Source organism: Anabrus simplex, chromosome 1 (assembly GCF_040414725.1).
Source record: "Anabrus simplex isolate iqAnaSimp1 chromosome 1, ASM4041472v1, whole genome shotgun sequence".
Taxonomy (NCBI): domain Eukaryota; kingdom Metazoa; phylum Arthropoda; class Insecta; order Orthoptera; family Tettigoniidae; genus Anabrus; species Anabrus simplex.
This window is the reverse complement of record NC_090265.1, coordinates 792,587,985-792,603,558: the sequence shown is the minus strand read 5'-3', so window position 1 is coordinate 792,603,558 and position 15,574 is coordinate 792,587,985. Positions and strand designations below refer to the sequence as shown.

The 15,574-nt window shown below is 38.5% G+C and overlaps 1 protein-coding gene across 2 annotated transcripts in view; it reads right to left on the bottom strand.

Moving 5' to 3' along the window:
* The window catches only part of LOC136857534 (uncharacterized protein CG7065), a 288,117-nt gene that overhangs the window by 218,075 nt on the left and 54,468 nt on the right, over nucleotides 1–15,574 (bottom strand). For both annotated transcript variants that reach the window (XM_067136264.2, XM_067136263.2), the window contains exons 3-4: nucleotides 3,750–3,999; nucleotides 3,544–3,660 (exon numbers count right to left, since the gene is read on the bottom strand). In XM_067136264.2, coding sequence (XP_066992365.2) covers nucleotides 3,544–3,660; nucleotides 3,750–3,999 — 367 coding nt within the window. The remainder of the gene's footprint in view (nucleotides 1–3,543; nucleotides 3,661–3,749; nucleotides 4,000–15,574) is intronic.

Below are 15,574 nucleotides of genomic sequence, written 5' to 3'. Positions count from 1 at the left end.
AGCCATGTCTGGACAAGATGCATTTCAGCCAATCAACCAGCCTACCGAGCAATAACCAGCTAACACCTTTCTGAACATGGAAAAGTGCATAAAGATATCAAATCCAATCCTATGATAAACTTACCCTTCCACAGTTGGTGTTTCTTAAACGATTTCTGAAATAACACAATGGACTGAAAATAGGAAAACAGAACCTAATACAGGCACTTATCCAGTTCCATTAACATATGTTTGTACTACATGCAAGTATGGGTATCATCAATAATCAAGGCTTTCCAGAGATTTCCTTGGCTCCTCCTCATCCACCAGACCACAGATTTGGGCTGACTAGTGTGGGACTTCTGTGTGCCCCTTACAAGATGTTTATAGTTTGGTGTGATTTTCTTTACTTATTCTTTAGTCTCGCTTGGGCATATACCTTGAATTAAAACAGGTGCTCCAAGGTGAATCTTAACATATTATGAAATTATTTTCGGCCTCCCATAAATCCAACCCTTCACCCACGCTGCAGAGGGGCAAGCAACAGCAAGAAGGGACTACTTATAGAAGTGAAGAACAGTAGGGACTTTGTGTGTCCTGAGACCTCTATGGCATCTGTGAAAGGCCCTAAAGGAACCCTGAAAAACAAGTGGTAATGGGGATCTGGTGGAAGGACAATGGCTATGAAGGCAGATGATATTGATGTCCAATGACTGAGGAAGCAGAACAACAGACAACAGCTTTGTAGAAAATATTGCACTAAACCAATACTGGACACTCGGCGCTAAAACAGGCGACAACTACCTTTTCTTTTTACAGTTTGCTTTACAGCAAAATTTCCGATCATGTCCTGATGTTTTCTTCTGGGCTATGTAGCTGAGACAGTAGAGCTATGGCTTTATGTCGCACCTACGCAGATAGGTCTTAAGGTGATGAGCGGATAGGAAAGGGCTAGGAGTAGGAAGAAACAGACTGTGGCCTTGATTAAGGTACAGCCCCAGCATTTGCCTGGTGTGAAATTGGGACACCAAGGAAAACCATCTTCAGGGCTGCCGACAGTAGGGTTTATTCAAACCCACTATCTCTCGAATGCAACCTGTCAGTCAAGTGACCCAAACCACGCAGCCACTCGCTCTGTATTAGATAAATAAATGTACATAACATTTCAGGAAAAGTCTTGGGGGTAGAAATGTAATAGGGAAAAAATGGTCTAAGAAGAAAGTATTTTAGGGAAATATGGCCGGGAATGAAATTTTTGATCATGTCCTAATGTTTTCTTCTGGGATATGTAGCTGAGACAGTGGAGGGATGGCTTTACGAGTCTAAGATGGCCTGCTCAATTCCGGTTCAGTCTGGTGACATTAAAAGGGGCTCAAATATGACAACTTCATATCAGTAAATTTACTGGCACATAAAAGTACCACTGCAGGACAAATTCTGACACCTTTGTATCTTTGAAAACTGCTAATGTAGTTAGTGGAATGTAAAACCAGTAACATTAATAACATTATCATCTTAAGTCTTCTACAGCAGGCTTGTGATACAGTCTTGACATCTACATAATCAGCAACTGCTTGCATATTTCTATATACTCAAATTACACAACAATTACATGAAGCTGATCCTAAAACTGATCATTGACGTTAATATATAAACTCTTCATGAATTTTACTTCTTCTGGCCCGAAGTTACACTCTCCTTTAAGAAATAAGTTATTAAACACACTTTGGGAAACACCAATACAGTATTCACTGCAACATTATTTCCATTCACAAGAGGAAGCCACCAAACAGTTATCATGACATTCAACAAATACAGCATCAAACAGACAATGGCACCAAACAACGTGTCACCTTCGAAGTAAGGGCTACCAACTAGTGATGGGCAACGCTCTCGCTCAAGGCTGACGTCGCAGATCTTAAGACTCTCGCGAGAATCTCGAGACTGATCCTCCTGTAGTGCAAGCTGTGCGACGTACCAGTAACTATGACTGTAAACTCGATACAGATAGTATATCATTGGCAGTTACTGTGTGAAATAACGTAAACAAAAAAAATGCTCAAGCAAGGAAGTGCACTGTCGCCATTATTGTTTATTATATTGATGGATGAAATCATAAAACATGTAAAACTGAGTATCGGTAGTGAGGAAGTGAATGCTTTGGTATTTGCAGATGATGTGGTGATCTGGGGAAAGGGAGAAAAGGAAGCACAAAGAAGACTGGACATTAGGAATGAAAATCTGAAGGAGTTTGGAATGGTAATTAGTAAAAAGAAAACTGTTGTCATGCACTGTGGAAAAGAGAAAAAGAGAAGCCAAGTGAACACAGATGAAGAACAGTTAGAGAATGTAGAACAGTTTACATATCTGGGTAGCATTATTAATGGAAGAAATGAAATCAACCCTGAAATGAATAACATTTTATCATCTAATGAGAGAGCTTTTATGGGATGACAAAGTACCCAAGAGAACAAAATTAACATTATATAAACAGTATATCATATCAATTGTAACATACGGACTAGAAACACTGGTAACTAATAAGAGACAAGATAGTAAGATCCAAGCAGTAGAAATGAAATCTCTTAGAATGTCGGTTAAAAAGACAAGAAGAGATAGAATTCACAATATTAAAATCAGAGAAGAGCTAAATATAGAACCGTTAGTAGAGAAGATACAGAAAGCAAGACGAAGATGGTTTGGACATGTAAAAAGAAAAAAAAAAAAAAAAAAAAGGGTAGCAAGAAGGGAATTGGAAAGAGAAGTTAAGGGAAAGAGACCAGTTGGAAAACCGAGAAGGTGGATGGATCAGATTTGGAAGGACAGTAGAGAAGCTGGATTGGATGTGACGGAAGTAATGGAGCAGGAAAAGTGGAAGGACAGAAAGGAGTGGAGAAGGCTTGTTAAGCACACCCAGGTGACTGGAGTGGGGCGATGATGATGATGATTCTAACACTCATTCATCACAGTACAGGTCTTTTGTTACAACAGATGTTCCCCGTTTCTAAATGTGTTAAAGATATGATGCTACACAAATCTACAATAACTCTGGCACAACTGGAACCCAGCACCCCTCAGCATCCATCTCTGCGCCCCAGCCACTCGACTGCCAAGCAGGGTGCCCAACTCTACACACAGAGCAGCATGTGTTGTGAAGATCGACTATACAGTATGATGCACCAGTGCCTTCACTGATTTTCGGTATGCGCCAGGTAATTGAAAAATGATACGAGAGGAATAGAGTTATGCTTATATTTCACAGATCTAAGAGGATTCAGTTAGATACTTGGGTGACAACCCTAAATGTAGGTCAGTAGTGACTGAAAAATTCACTACCCGTACACCACCATGGGGTAGTGGCCCCAATTTCAAAGGTGAATCGCCACCTGGCATCCCTGTGCACAACTTGATGCCAGTTCCATCACACCTCACGATATCCACTTGGTATTAAATACAGTTAAAACATTTTGGAATGACAGTCTATCTGCAAAAAAAAAAAGAATCAGAGGTTATGGCAATTCTCTTAGTAATACGAGTCATGACAGTCATTTCTACATCACTTACCAATAAGTGGTGTACGTTTGTAACTATCCAGAATGGTCTGTATCTGAGCCACACGTTTCACAACATCTTCAAATCCTGGAGGTACAGGTTCTCCTGGAGCTAACTTGGGCATTTCTTCTGCAATATGAGCATTCAAGATTTTAAGAACAGAAAATAACTTACGTTTCCTATTCAAAATTGACATAGCGAGTATAAAATAAACAAACCTCCATGTTTTTCGGGTTGGCTGCTTTCTATCCGCCCGAAAATGTATCGTGGATGTAAAGGCAATGCCAGCTTAAGCTGATGTTTCTTGGACTGAATATGAGTGTCCACGTGCCATTTGCCAACAATGAGGACATCGCATAAATGGCACTTCCATCGCGACACACCATTACTAGTCTTAAGGGAAAATACATATCCATATGTATTATCATCCACTTTCACCTTCAGAGACAACAAGCGGCGCTCCACATTCTAGACAGGGGGGGAAAAAAAAGCAAACAAAAACACAGTTTTAAAATCAGCTATTCTCAGATATTAACTTTATAGTTTTATAAACATTAATATTTGGTGACTGGAAATGGGGATTACATAATCAACTTACACTTTTTTGCTTACAAAGCACACATTGTATTATAAAAGACACAAGTCAAAGATAGGAACTTCCTTTTAAATTTGTTGTATTTTGCGATGACAAATGACAATTGTGAATTAATACTTAGAACATAATGTTGTCCAGATATGGAAAGATAACAAAAGTAAGTTGAATTTTTAATACATAAAACTATCTTAAAAACTAATTAAAGAACTAAGATTGCAATACATTACAATACTGCAAATGTTTTCTTATAGTATCCTGGGGAAACAAAAAAGTACCAACATTTGTATGGTTTAATAAGAGGAGAGAATTCTAGAGAAGTCATCTTCACTACATTTCCTTTAAAAACAAAGCAAACAATGCTGAATCAAAATTCTCCAGAGCAAGTGGTATTTTATTTGATGAATATGTATCCTGCAAAAGATAAAGCGTAAGATCACTCACTATAATCAGTGACTGAATTTTATACAGGAACATTCTTTAAAAAAGGGTAACATCAGTAAATACTGTATACATTAAGATGACAAATTTATCATGTAACTTTACATTAAACAAATACACAGTACATCAGAACATTCTGCAAAGGTTGTTCAAATGAAACATGGACAAAAATGGCAACACTGCAAATAAGTGGCAGTACGAACAAGAGGTGGCAGCACTGCATCATTTGTAGCTGCAGTAACAGCTCAGAATGTAGTCAGTCTGAGAAATGCATCCACAAAATAGAAGGGGGGGAAAAATGTAGCAACATTTGTGTTTAATGTTTAGATCCGAACAAACAGTGTGGCATGATTAAATTCTAGTGCGCAGAATGTGACTAAGAAAACTGTCACAAAGTGTGCTTGTGTTACACAGTAATGCACAACAACACACTGTCAACACAACAATGGACAGGAGGCACTGTTTTTTGCTGGGGTCTTATGGATCCCCCATCTTAAAGTGAGGATCTGTTCTCCTGTGATCTGCTGAAGAAAGCCTGGAAGCATAAGCATTCCATCACCGATCAAGAAGTTCATCATGCTGTGGAAGAATGGTTCAATCAGCAACGAACATCTTTCATTGTGGAGGGAATAGAGAAACTTGTTCAGCATTGTAACAGATACCTGAATGGTGTGGGTCATCTCTATACTCTAGCGGTGATTTGTAGGTTGTTGTCGTGATATAGAAATTGTTCCCCAATACCTACCTACACTGTCTATGTTTCAATTGAACAATTCTTACAATAATTCAACATATAAAGAAAAGGTTCACCATGCACATATCAATGTAAATAATAACAACAATAATAACATTATTATTAATGTGCCTAGTGTCCCTTCTTGTTTCATTAGTGTTAAGAAAGTTCTAGTATCATCGTGTCTTCCATTAACTTGGTACCTACTGCCTGTAACATAAACAGAAATGTACATTCCTTATAAAAATAAAAATCCACGTCACACTAGTACTGAAATTTCACAGGAACAAAAACCATACTTCTTGACCTCTCTGACTCTGCATAAGTTTTATTTACCAAGATTCTTTTTTCTTCTTTCAGAACATTAACAGAGTTCTAAACTACACTTTTGAATAAAAACTTGGAAGATCACTTAAACACAGGACAACTATAGAGAATTATTAATGTCTTCACATCAGGTGACATTTATGAGAAGTGATTTTTTTCACAACTTGTGAATAGTTGCTCTTGAGCTGAACTTCATTCTGGTACCAAATGGAATCTGTTATCAATGGTTACTTACGGGGTAGAGACTGGAATACCAGAATTTTGAGTTGGAAAGGAGTTCATCAAAATAAGCAAAGCAAAGTTAGAAATTTAACGTGACTGCTACAGTTGTACGTGGAATCTGAACCACATGGATATGAATTTACATTTTAAAAATCACACATGCTCTGACTAGGATTCACAATGTGGGGGCTGCATGGGTGAGAAAAACCACTGTAATTACAATAACACACTGTTACGAAACATCACCCTCCTCGCCCAGAACACTGATGTGTCAGTAAATCTGACATAAGTCTCTCATATTTAATCACTCTTAAGTAAGGGGTGCTGTGTATCATGCAATATCCTACTTGATAAGGTGACATGGGAATGGTGAAGAGAAATGAAAGGAGTGGGCAAATTACGACTGGGGAGCAAGAAGAAAGGAATATGGGTAATCGTCTAGCATTCGCAGACGATATTGTTGGATTCATTAACAGAGGTGGTTAACCAAACCACAAAATCACAGAGACAAGCAAATAAAGCAGGCCTACAGATCTCTATCGAAAAGACACAGTATATGACAAACATCAAAGCAGTTCCTAGATGGATGACAATAGGAGGAAAAATTCAGAAGGTGGATGAATTTAAATACCTAGGAGAATGGATAGAAACTGGGCTGACAGAAAAAGAAGCAATGGGAGCTTGTATAAACATAATGAATTTAGCAAACTAACTATGAACATCTGCAATAAGAATAATATTTCAATTAATGCAAAACTGAGTCATTACCAGACAATGATCCATCATAAAGCCTTATACGCAGTCGAAACTCTTAACCTAGTAAGAAGAGGAGTACTTAAGAGATTAGAAATAGTGGAACATAAGATTCTCAGGAAAAGATTGGGACCACGAAGAACAGAGGACTGTCAATTTAGAAGATGAGCGAACCAAGAACTGTATACGAAGATAGAGAAAATCAAACTCTTGAAAAAGCGGCTGCCTACTTACCCGAACCAGTACTCAGTCACTACCAATTGTATGTTGCATTATCTCGGGAAAGATCGTTTGAAAATGTTAAGGTCCAGATACGCCCAAATGGTCGAAGCACAGTGAATATTGTATGGAAAGAAGTGTTATAAACTACATTACAAATGAATCAGTTACTATACCTTCTTCTTTGTGATATGTTTCTGATTATGCATGTCATTCTCTTTTTTTCCTCTCATTCTATCATTCATCACTCACTGTCTGCTACTGTAGCCCTCTCCGATTTAAGCCATCCTAAACCTGATCCCCCCATCTTGCTCGTCGTCTTCCAACTGGTCTTCTTCCAGATTCTGTCCATTCCAGAGCTCTTCCTGGTAATCTTTTTTGTCCCATTCTTTTGACGTGGCAAAACCATTTCAGCCTATTTCTCTCCATAGTTTCTTTTAGAGGGTTGGTCTGTGGCGTGTTTCGTATGGTTTCATTTCTTATCTTGTCCCTCCTTGTTTTACCCAAGGTCCCTTGCAGGAAGCTCATCTTTGTCACTTGTAATCTATTCAGATTTTTTTGTGTCCAAATCCAATATTCTGCTCTATAGGTCAATATTGGCAAATAATACTATTTATACACCATGATATTTGCTTTGGTAGGTACCTTCCAATTTCTAATTATGTCTGATACACAGTAATAAAATTTTGAGCAATTTCCTATCCTCTCTGAAATTTCTTCCTGATGTTTTCTTTCCCAGTTAGCTTACTTCCTAGGTATTTAACAGCATCTACTTCTTTAAGAATATTTCCATTACACCTAACATCCTTCCCCCCCCCCCCCCCTCTACTGATTTTCATTACCTCACTTTTCGTTAAGCTTATTTCCATGCCTGCTTCTTCAATTGCCCTCTGCCAGGTATTTAGTTGTTTTTCCAATTTTTGTTCATTTTCTTCCCATATCATTAGATCATCTGCATATGCTATGACTTTCATATCATTTGCTGTTGACCCTTGGCAAACTTTCCTCAATGTTGTCCATCACTATAAGAGCACTGGTGAAAGTACACTTCCTTGTCGAACTCCTCTGTCCTAAACCATTCCGGTATTAAATGTTCATAAACCTATTGAAAAGGACAGGCAAAACAATATGACTATGACAGGCATATCAAGACGAGATATCTGACCTATTTATAATGAATACTGTGGAGCAGCATGGGTCCACTAGTAATCATTACTTTAGACTAAGGTTCATGATTAGTCCATATACTATGCTCACATTTTTCACTCTTGCTAGTAAGTCAGCAAGTTCATCTTTGCTGTTGGCAATGACAGCAGTGTCATTCATAAATCTCAAACTACTGGTATTCACAATTTCATGAACGATTAAGATGCCGCCATTACATTAAGGCACAAAAAATTCAAACAGACGAGGAAACAGAATACATCCTTAGAAACACTGACAAATTTGGAAACACCAGACAGGGGCAGCGTGGTATCTATATAGCTTCACGAGTAGTTCCAATAAATGTGGTGCAACACCATATTTTGCAGTTACCTGCCACAACAACCTCCAGCTAACAACGCTAAAGGCATTTGTGTAGTCAAGGAAGCATTCGGCACAAACAGATTTTTCTATAACTTGTCTGATGTCTAAAATCATTCTAAGTTTCCTGGCCTTCCGCAAATCCTGCTTGTTCTGTGGATACGTGGAATAATATGTAAGGTTTAGGATGCATATGAGTAAACAACACAGTAAAGGTTTCCACCTATTCGATACAAAATATATTCACAATATTTTAAAGTTACATGGAACTAGTTTCGACCCATCTAGGGGTCATCATCAGCCACATCAAAACAAAGATCACTCTTGACGAAATCCTGACAACATGTTAATTTTAACAGTAAGATTATTATGGAATAACAAGTGAATGTGGTAAATGAAAAGAGATGTTAGTATGGGACAGGTGAGTAATAGCTAATAAATATACAAGGAATATACATAAGAGGTTTGGAACAAATTATAAAAGGGGGCTTAGTGTTGTAAACATTATATAATCATGGAAAACAGTACGTCCTTATATTGAATGCAATGTGAAATGACACACATAAAATTATATATGGCTTAGGAAGAGTGGAGGTGGTTTAGGAGGGGAAGAGGGCTTAAGGTGGGGTTGGAGGGTGTGGGAGAAAGGGTAATTGTCTCGGAAAAGTACCTTTGATTAAATTTAGGATTGAGTTTTGGTTGGCTGCATTATTGTTTCTGAGGAAAGTGATAAATAGATCGAAGAGTATGTTGGATTTCTCTGAGATTTCATTGAGATTGTGACTGGCGTTAAAGTATTGGTCTAGGTGTATGTAGTAATTTTCCATTATGTCGAGTAAAGGGCCCTTGTTTGCAAATACGAGGATGTCCATGTCTTGTTCGATATTGTATTGAATAGGTGGAAACCTTTACTGTGTTGTTTACTCATATGTTATTCTCAGTTCAATACGGACCAACAACATGAAATTTATAACCCTTAATTTAGGATGCAGGCTCACAATGTAAAACAAGACTTTACTTGCATGGGATAGGAGCATTTGGTACAGTAGAACAATTCCTGACAGAGCCCTTATTGTGCACTGGAATTAGATGGGGAAATTCTTCAACCCTCTGGACAATCCAGTCTGCCACATTCTGTAACATAAGGTATGGAGCACTTCTGTACCTTCTTCACAAATCCCTTTCAACAACTCTCCAGTTATTTAATTAACACAGGGATGTTGAGACTTTTTTTTTTTTTTTTTTTTTTTTTTGCTAGGGGCTTTACGTCGCACCGACACAGATAGGTCTTATGGCGACGATGTTGTGACTTTTAAGATGCTTAATGGTGTTCTTGTTTTTGCTCTTTATATAACCGGGAGGGTCTAATGTTAACTGCTGCATTGGACTGTGATCTTCTACTGTGTTATCAGCTGTGTACAACTTTTAAAAGTGTTGCTTCCATCTCAAAACTGATTCTTCCTTGTCTCCAACAAGGTCAGCATTTTAGTCACCCATCAAACTAATCAAATTTGTATGTAAGACTGGGAAGTTTTCTGGAGAGATCTTATGCCTGAGTGTGGTTTAGATGTTATTCAATCTTCTCTCAGACATTTAATAAACCATGACCTATCCGTTTTGCTGCATTTCCCTACAGAGACTATTGTATATCTCCATCCTGGTATATTTCTTCACTCTATTACTCTCTTCAAGTAACAGTAGCGTGGTCGGTTATATTCAGAGATATTTTGTGCCTTGTGGTCTCTTAAATGGGGCAGGTGATGATTTAGAGACAATTTCATTGATCCTGTTCCATATTTCGGATACTGATTCTTCTGCATTTAATGTGAAGTCTGTAAGTCTGGGTCATTGCCAAATTCTTGAAGGAATTTTTCATCAGTATGTCAGCTCCCTTCTTCCCACTTCTGCAGCAGATTTCAGTTTGATCCTCATTTTAAGTCAAAGATACCCGTCTCCCCTAATCTTGAAAACTATAGATTAGGGAGAGGGTATTGTTTATTGTAATCGTTTCATAATTTGTGATACATGCAGTATACAAAAATTAAAAGGAGTAACCTGAAATGACTACTGAAACTGTGTTAATAAATAAAACTTTCAATGAATTTATTATTAATATAAACCCAGATGATTGAACAGAGAAAGAATAACCTGCACTGAATGTTGGAATTGTGTTGATTTATGGAACTTTAAAAGAAGAACTTAAACATCAATGAATATTAATATAAAACGCAAAAATGAAAATGAGCATTGTCTTTTCCGACTATTGGCAATACGTCAGACTAACAGAAGTACGACGACAAAGTAGTTCCATACTATACCTTAAATCTGCGTACCTAATGGCTCTAGACTTCAAGAGAGTTACATTGTCTGGATTACCTTAGGCACAATTCAGTTCCTGGATGACATGTATCACATTTCCTTCCCTCAAGTTTCCTACTCCAAATTCCCCTAATAGTATTAAATAATTTTGCAGTTCTTCCCGGGTGCATCCATTCTCGGGTCAATAACTTTACAACTGTACACAGCTGATTTTCGTTCTTAATTTTTCTTACATTCTCATCTATAAATTTATCTCGTATTTGCTTTATCTCTGAACAATCTTTCATAAGGTGTGCCCGTCCCATTTCTTCAGAACATAGTAAACATTTATTTTCATCTGTTTTGTCTGTATGCTTTATTTTTATGTATCCCCATTAACCACCATATTGTACTCCTCATTTCCTTATTAGTTATAATCTCTACATTTATCCTCATTCTCTCACTTACATTACAAAATTCTTCTAATGACCTCTTACTTCTACACTGCGCAGTAATACGTTGCTTTTCAATATCCGTAACTCTTAGGACTATTTTGTTTACATAACCTCGTCTTCTCTATACAGTCTCTTTTCAAGTAATATCCCAATCCTACTGTTTCCAGAACGTTCCGTACCCCATCCACACAGTATCCTTGGTTCTGATGTTTCATTTGGTATTGATATGCTATCTGTAAAACTTCGCCACCTTCTCACAGCTTCAGTCTCAACCAATACTTTATTATCTTTTTAATAATATCCACTTGCAGACTTACATCGTTGCACATCATTCTCACTCCACAGTTAGCTGTACAACTGGGTAGGCATACAATTATTTTACCAAATCTGCTCGTAATTGTATCAAGTGAATCAACCCTCCCTTCAACTCCCCAGATTTCCGCTCAGTACAACACAAGATTTGACTAATGCATTAAAAACATTCTTATACACTTTGTAATCTGTGTTGGGAATCTTCTCCAGTATGTTAATGGCCGACAGTGCACTCATACCCTTTAGCTTAGCTAGTTTTATTTGCTCTGCCCATTTTCCATTTCCACTTATCAAATCCAAATATTCTACTTTCTTGACAACTTCTAATCTCGTCTTGCCCATACACCATTTTTCATTCTTTGACAATTTATATACTTTTTAACGCACCATTACCTTGGTTTTCTGTTCATTAATTTTTAAATTCAACTCTTTATAGTAATTTACCACTACATTTATACTACCCTGCATACTACTGGTTGTCAATGTGAGCAGAAGGACATCAGCAAAAATGGGACCCGGAATATCCTGGTTCTCAAGACTTGGGTAAACCCCTGCCTCGAAACCTTTCGATAGAAAGATATCATTTATAAACAGTACAGGTGACAACTTACAACCCTGTTTCAACCCTACTTTAGAGAATATTTCCCCATTTACTACTCCCTTCTTAATTTTAACTGAGCACTTCACTTCTGAGTATACGCTCTCGACCACTCTTATCTTATGAGACTCCCCTATCCTTCTCATCTTAGCTACAACCGCACCTCTGCTCACAGAATCAAATGCCTTCTCCAGGTCAATCGCTGTAATGTACAATTTTCCACCTTTCTTTTTTACATACTTATCCATTATGGTTTTCACTACAAAAATATTATCAGTTATCATCCTTTCTCTAAAGCCTGACTGAAGTCTCTCCAGAACCAATCCCTCCTCTGCCCACTTCATAATCCTTGGTGCTAACACTCCTGTGTATATTTTACTTAATGTATCCAACAACATTATGCCCCTATAATTATTTGGGTTAGATTTACCTCCTTTCTTATTGTAGATTGGGCTGATCACTCCCCAGTACTTTCTATACGCCTTCAATGCGTATGTCTGCATTCATCATTGTACCAACCCTTTCCTATTATGTTCTTCCCTTCCTTTACCCTCATCTTCTCCCCTGCCATCTTTACAGTGTTTTCTATTAGTTTTACTGCTGCACTCCTAAGGTTATTCTCGATCATTGAATCTATTCCAACATTCACTATCTGGCCCATTTCTCCCTCATAATAGTTCATGAACTCTTTCTTTAGTTCCTCTCTCCACCTGTATTTAGTAACTAACGTTTCCTTGAATTTTATCGTGTTGCTTGTTAATGCCATACCCTCTCTATCATTTACTCAGACAATAATTGGTAGGTGATGTGACTCTCCCCCTTCCTTAACCTTCATGCTTTCAATCACAGGCAATGCATTTCTAGAGCATAGCACCAAATCTATAATACTACCTCGTCTCAGTTATGTACGTCAGGTTCCCTAATTCGTCGCCATGCCACCATCCATTCAAAATATATAGTTCTACCGTACCAAGCAGCTCTAACAACTTTTCTCCATTTTTATTACAGCCCTTATCCTGACTCACTCTCTTTTGTACATAAACTTCTACCTCTTTGTCATACAACGGCTTCTGATCCGCAACCCTCGCATTGAAGTCCCCCATTATTAGGATACCTACATCCTCAAAAATGTTTTGAATTCTATTCATTTCTAATGCCAACTCATCAAAGAAATCCTTTTTCACAAATGGAGAGGCTTCAGGAGGGTTGTAGACAAAACCAATACATAAATCTTGCTCACTCTCATCATACATCTTTATTTTAACCCAAATCATCTCATCCATTTCTGATTCAATATGGCCTATTCTAACTTGCAGATCCTCCCTAACCATAACCATTATCCCACCCAGGTATCTGCCCCTGCCAGTTCATCTTTCTTTTGCCTTGTAGTAAACCGCAAACTCTTCTACTTCTACCTTACTTTTCGGTGGAATCCAGGTTTCCACACGCAAGGATATGCAAGCTACGTAACAACTCTTAAAAAGATTCATTCTGTAACTTCTAAGGCCTTCAATATTGATGCACCCTACTGTTATCTCTAGTTATTTCTTCCTCCCCTGCCCCTCACCCTTGGCTGCCCATCTTGGACCTCCTAATCCTAGTAAAACCCAGTTCGTCAGAGTTCTCATCTAGTGTATTTTTTTTTTTTTGCTAGTTGCTTTACGTCGCACCGACACAGATAGGTCTTATGGCGACGATGGGACAAGGAAGGGCTAGGAATGGGAAGGAAGCGGCCGTGGCCTTAATTAAGGTACAGCCCCAGCATTTGCCTGGTGTGAAAATGGGAAACCACGGAAAACCATTTTCAGGGCTGCCGACAGTGGGGTTCGAACCTACTATCTCCCGAATACTGGATACTGATCTAGTGTATTAACACATTCCCTATCGGGGGCAACCACGTAGGTCACCAGGACTACACTCGCTACTGGTTGTCTCTGCGTCAGCTTCTTCCTCTCTCTGCCTTTTTCGATTCACTTCCTAGTCGCCGCTCGCTGCTCCGCCTTCTGCTGATCTCAGCTGCCTTGTGCGTTCACATTTCTCATCGGCCATTGTACTCTGTGTTATATATATTCTTTAACTGCTCCACCCCCATGTTCTAGTCCACTTGCTGTTCCCTACCACTAATCTGTTGCCCCTTATGTAGACAGTTAATCCCGCATGCCTAGCTTTTCCCAGATGGAACTGTAACATTTTCTGGTTCCTAAAGGCTTCTTTCTCCAGCTCCTGTTTGATCCATAGTTTTTCACCTTTCAATCAGCTTGTATTACACAAAATCTTCTTCACTAATAGGGTTGATACGAACCACACTTTCACTGGTCTCTTGCCTTTTGCCTTCCCCATTCTCTGAATCTCGTCTATGTCGGCTTCTCTGCAGCTGATCTTCAACCTCTCGTTTATTAACTCCAGGACTTTAGATACTAGATCTTCTTTACTGTCTTTGGGTAACCCATATATAAAAATATTTTTCTTCCCGGTTTCCTGCTGGCGCTTTTTCTCCTGCCACCTCAGTTCTTTTGTCTCTTCTTCCATTCTTCTCACCTTATCCCTCAACCTTGATATTTCATTATTATTTTGGACCACCAGTTCTGACACCTTGACTATCACCTCTTTCATTATTTCTCTTAGTTCACTGGCTTTTTCTCGTAGTAACTCTCTAGTTTGTTCTACTTGACCCTTAATGATTTCCCTTATTTTCTCCATCTCTTCCCATCCAACCGTACTAGCAGGGTCAGGTCCAGGGTTCATCTCCAACCCTCCAATAACCAACAGGACTGCCATCACTGATGCAACCATCAAAATTGAAGTCAGACTCACCTGCTGTCCGGCTCTGCAATCCATGTTGCGCTTCGTGGGCCTGCCTCTACCGTGCCAACGACCTATCGTCACCCGGTACCGAGATCCCCATGTCAGCACTCATTCACTTAACAACCTTCCTCTTTGCTTGCACGATTACAACTAGAGCCTCATTTTAGTGACAAATAGAGTATGATCATCAGCTCCTGGAAATGCCTTGCAATCAAAAAATACTTTGATAAACTTGTGTGTTTCCTTCTAGTAAGAAAGAAGCAAACAAAATTTAGGCTAAAATTGTAATGAAAACTTATTCTAAAAACATAGAAGTGCGCCCATTTTTTGGTACAGAGTAGATTAAATCTCAGTGTATTTACTAGCCAAGAAATCTCCATTGAAATGTGTTTCTTCCTTTCGAAGATGCTTGCACTCAGGGATTTTTCAACTGAAAGACATGAATATCACTAAAACAAATCACAGCAAACTGAAGAGTACATGATTCCAGCACATATGAACTTAAAATGTAGGAGGAAAAGCAGCTGAAAATGAATTACACACCACTGTTCTACAACATTATTGAACTTTTAAACAGAAAATTTATCGAGTAGGTTAGCGACAGTAGGCAGCAGACAGCTATTACTGTGGTAGGGTTCCATGGCAGTTTCCCAATTTGCAGTAAACAACTGAAATCAAAGGCCTAGATTTCATATCTTCCACATGCTACCAGTCATGAGAGGCGATGTGCTTCCTCTTCTTCACTTTAAAAGCAGGAAGGTGGT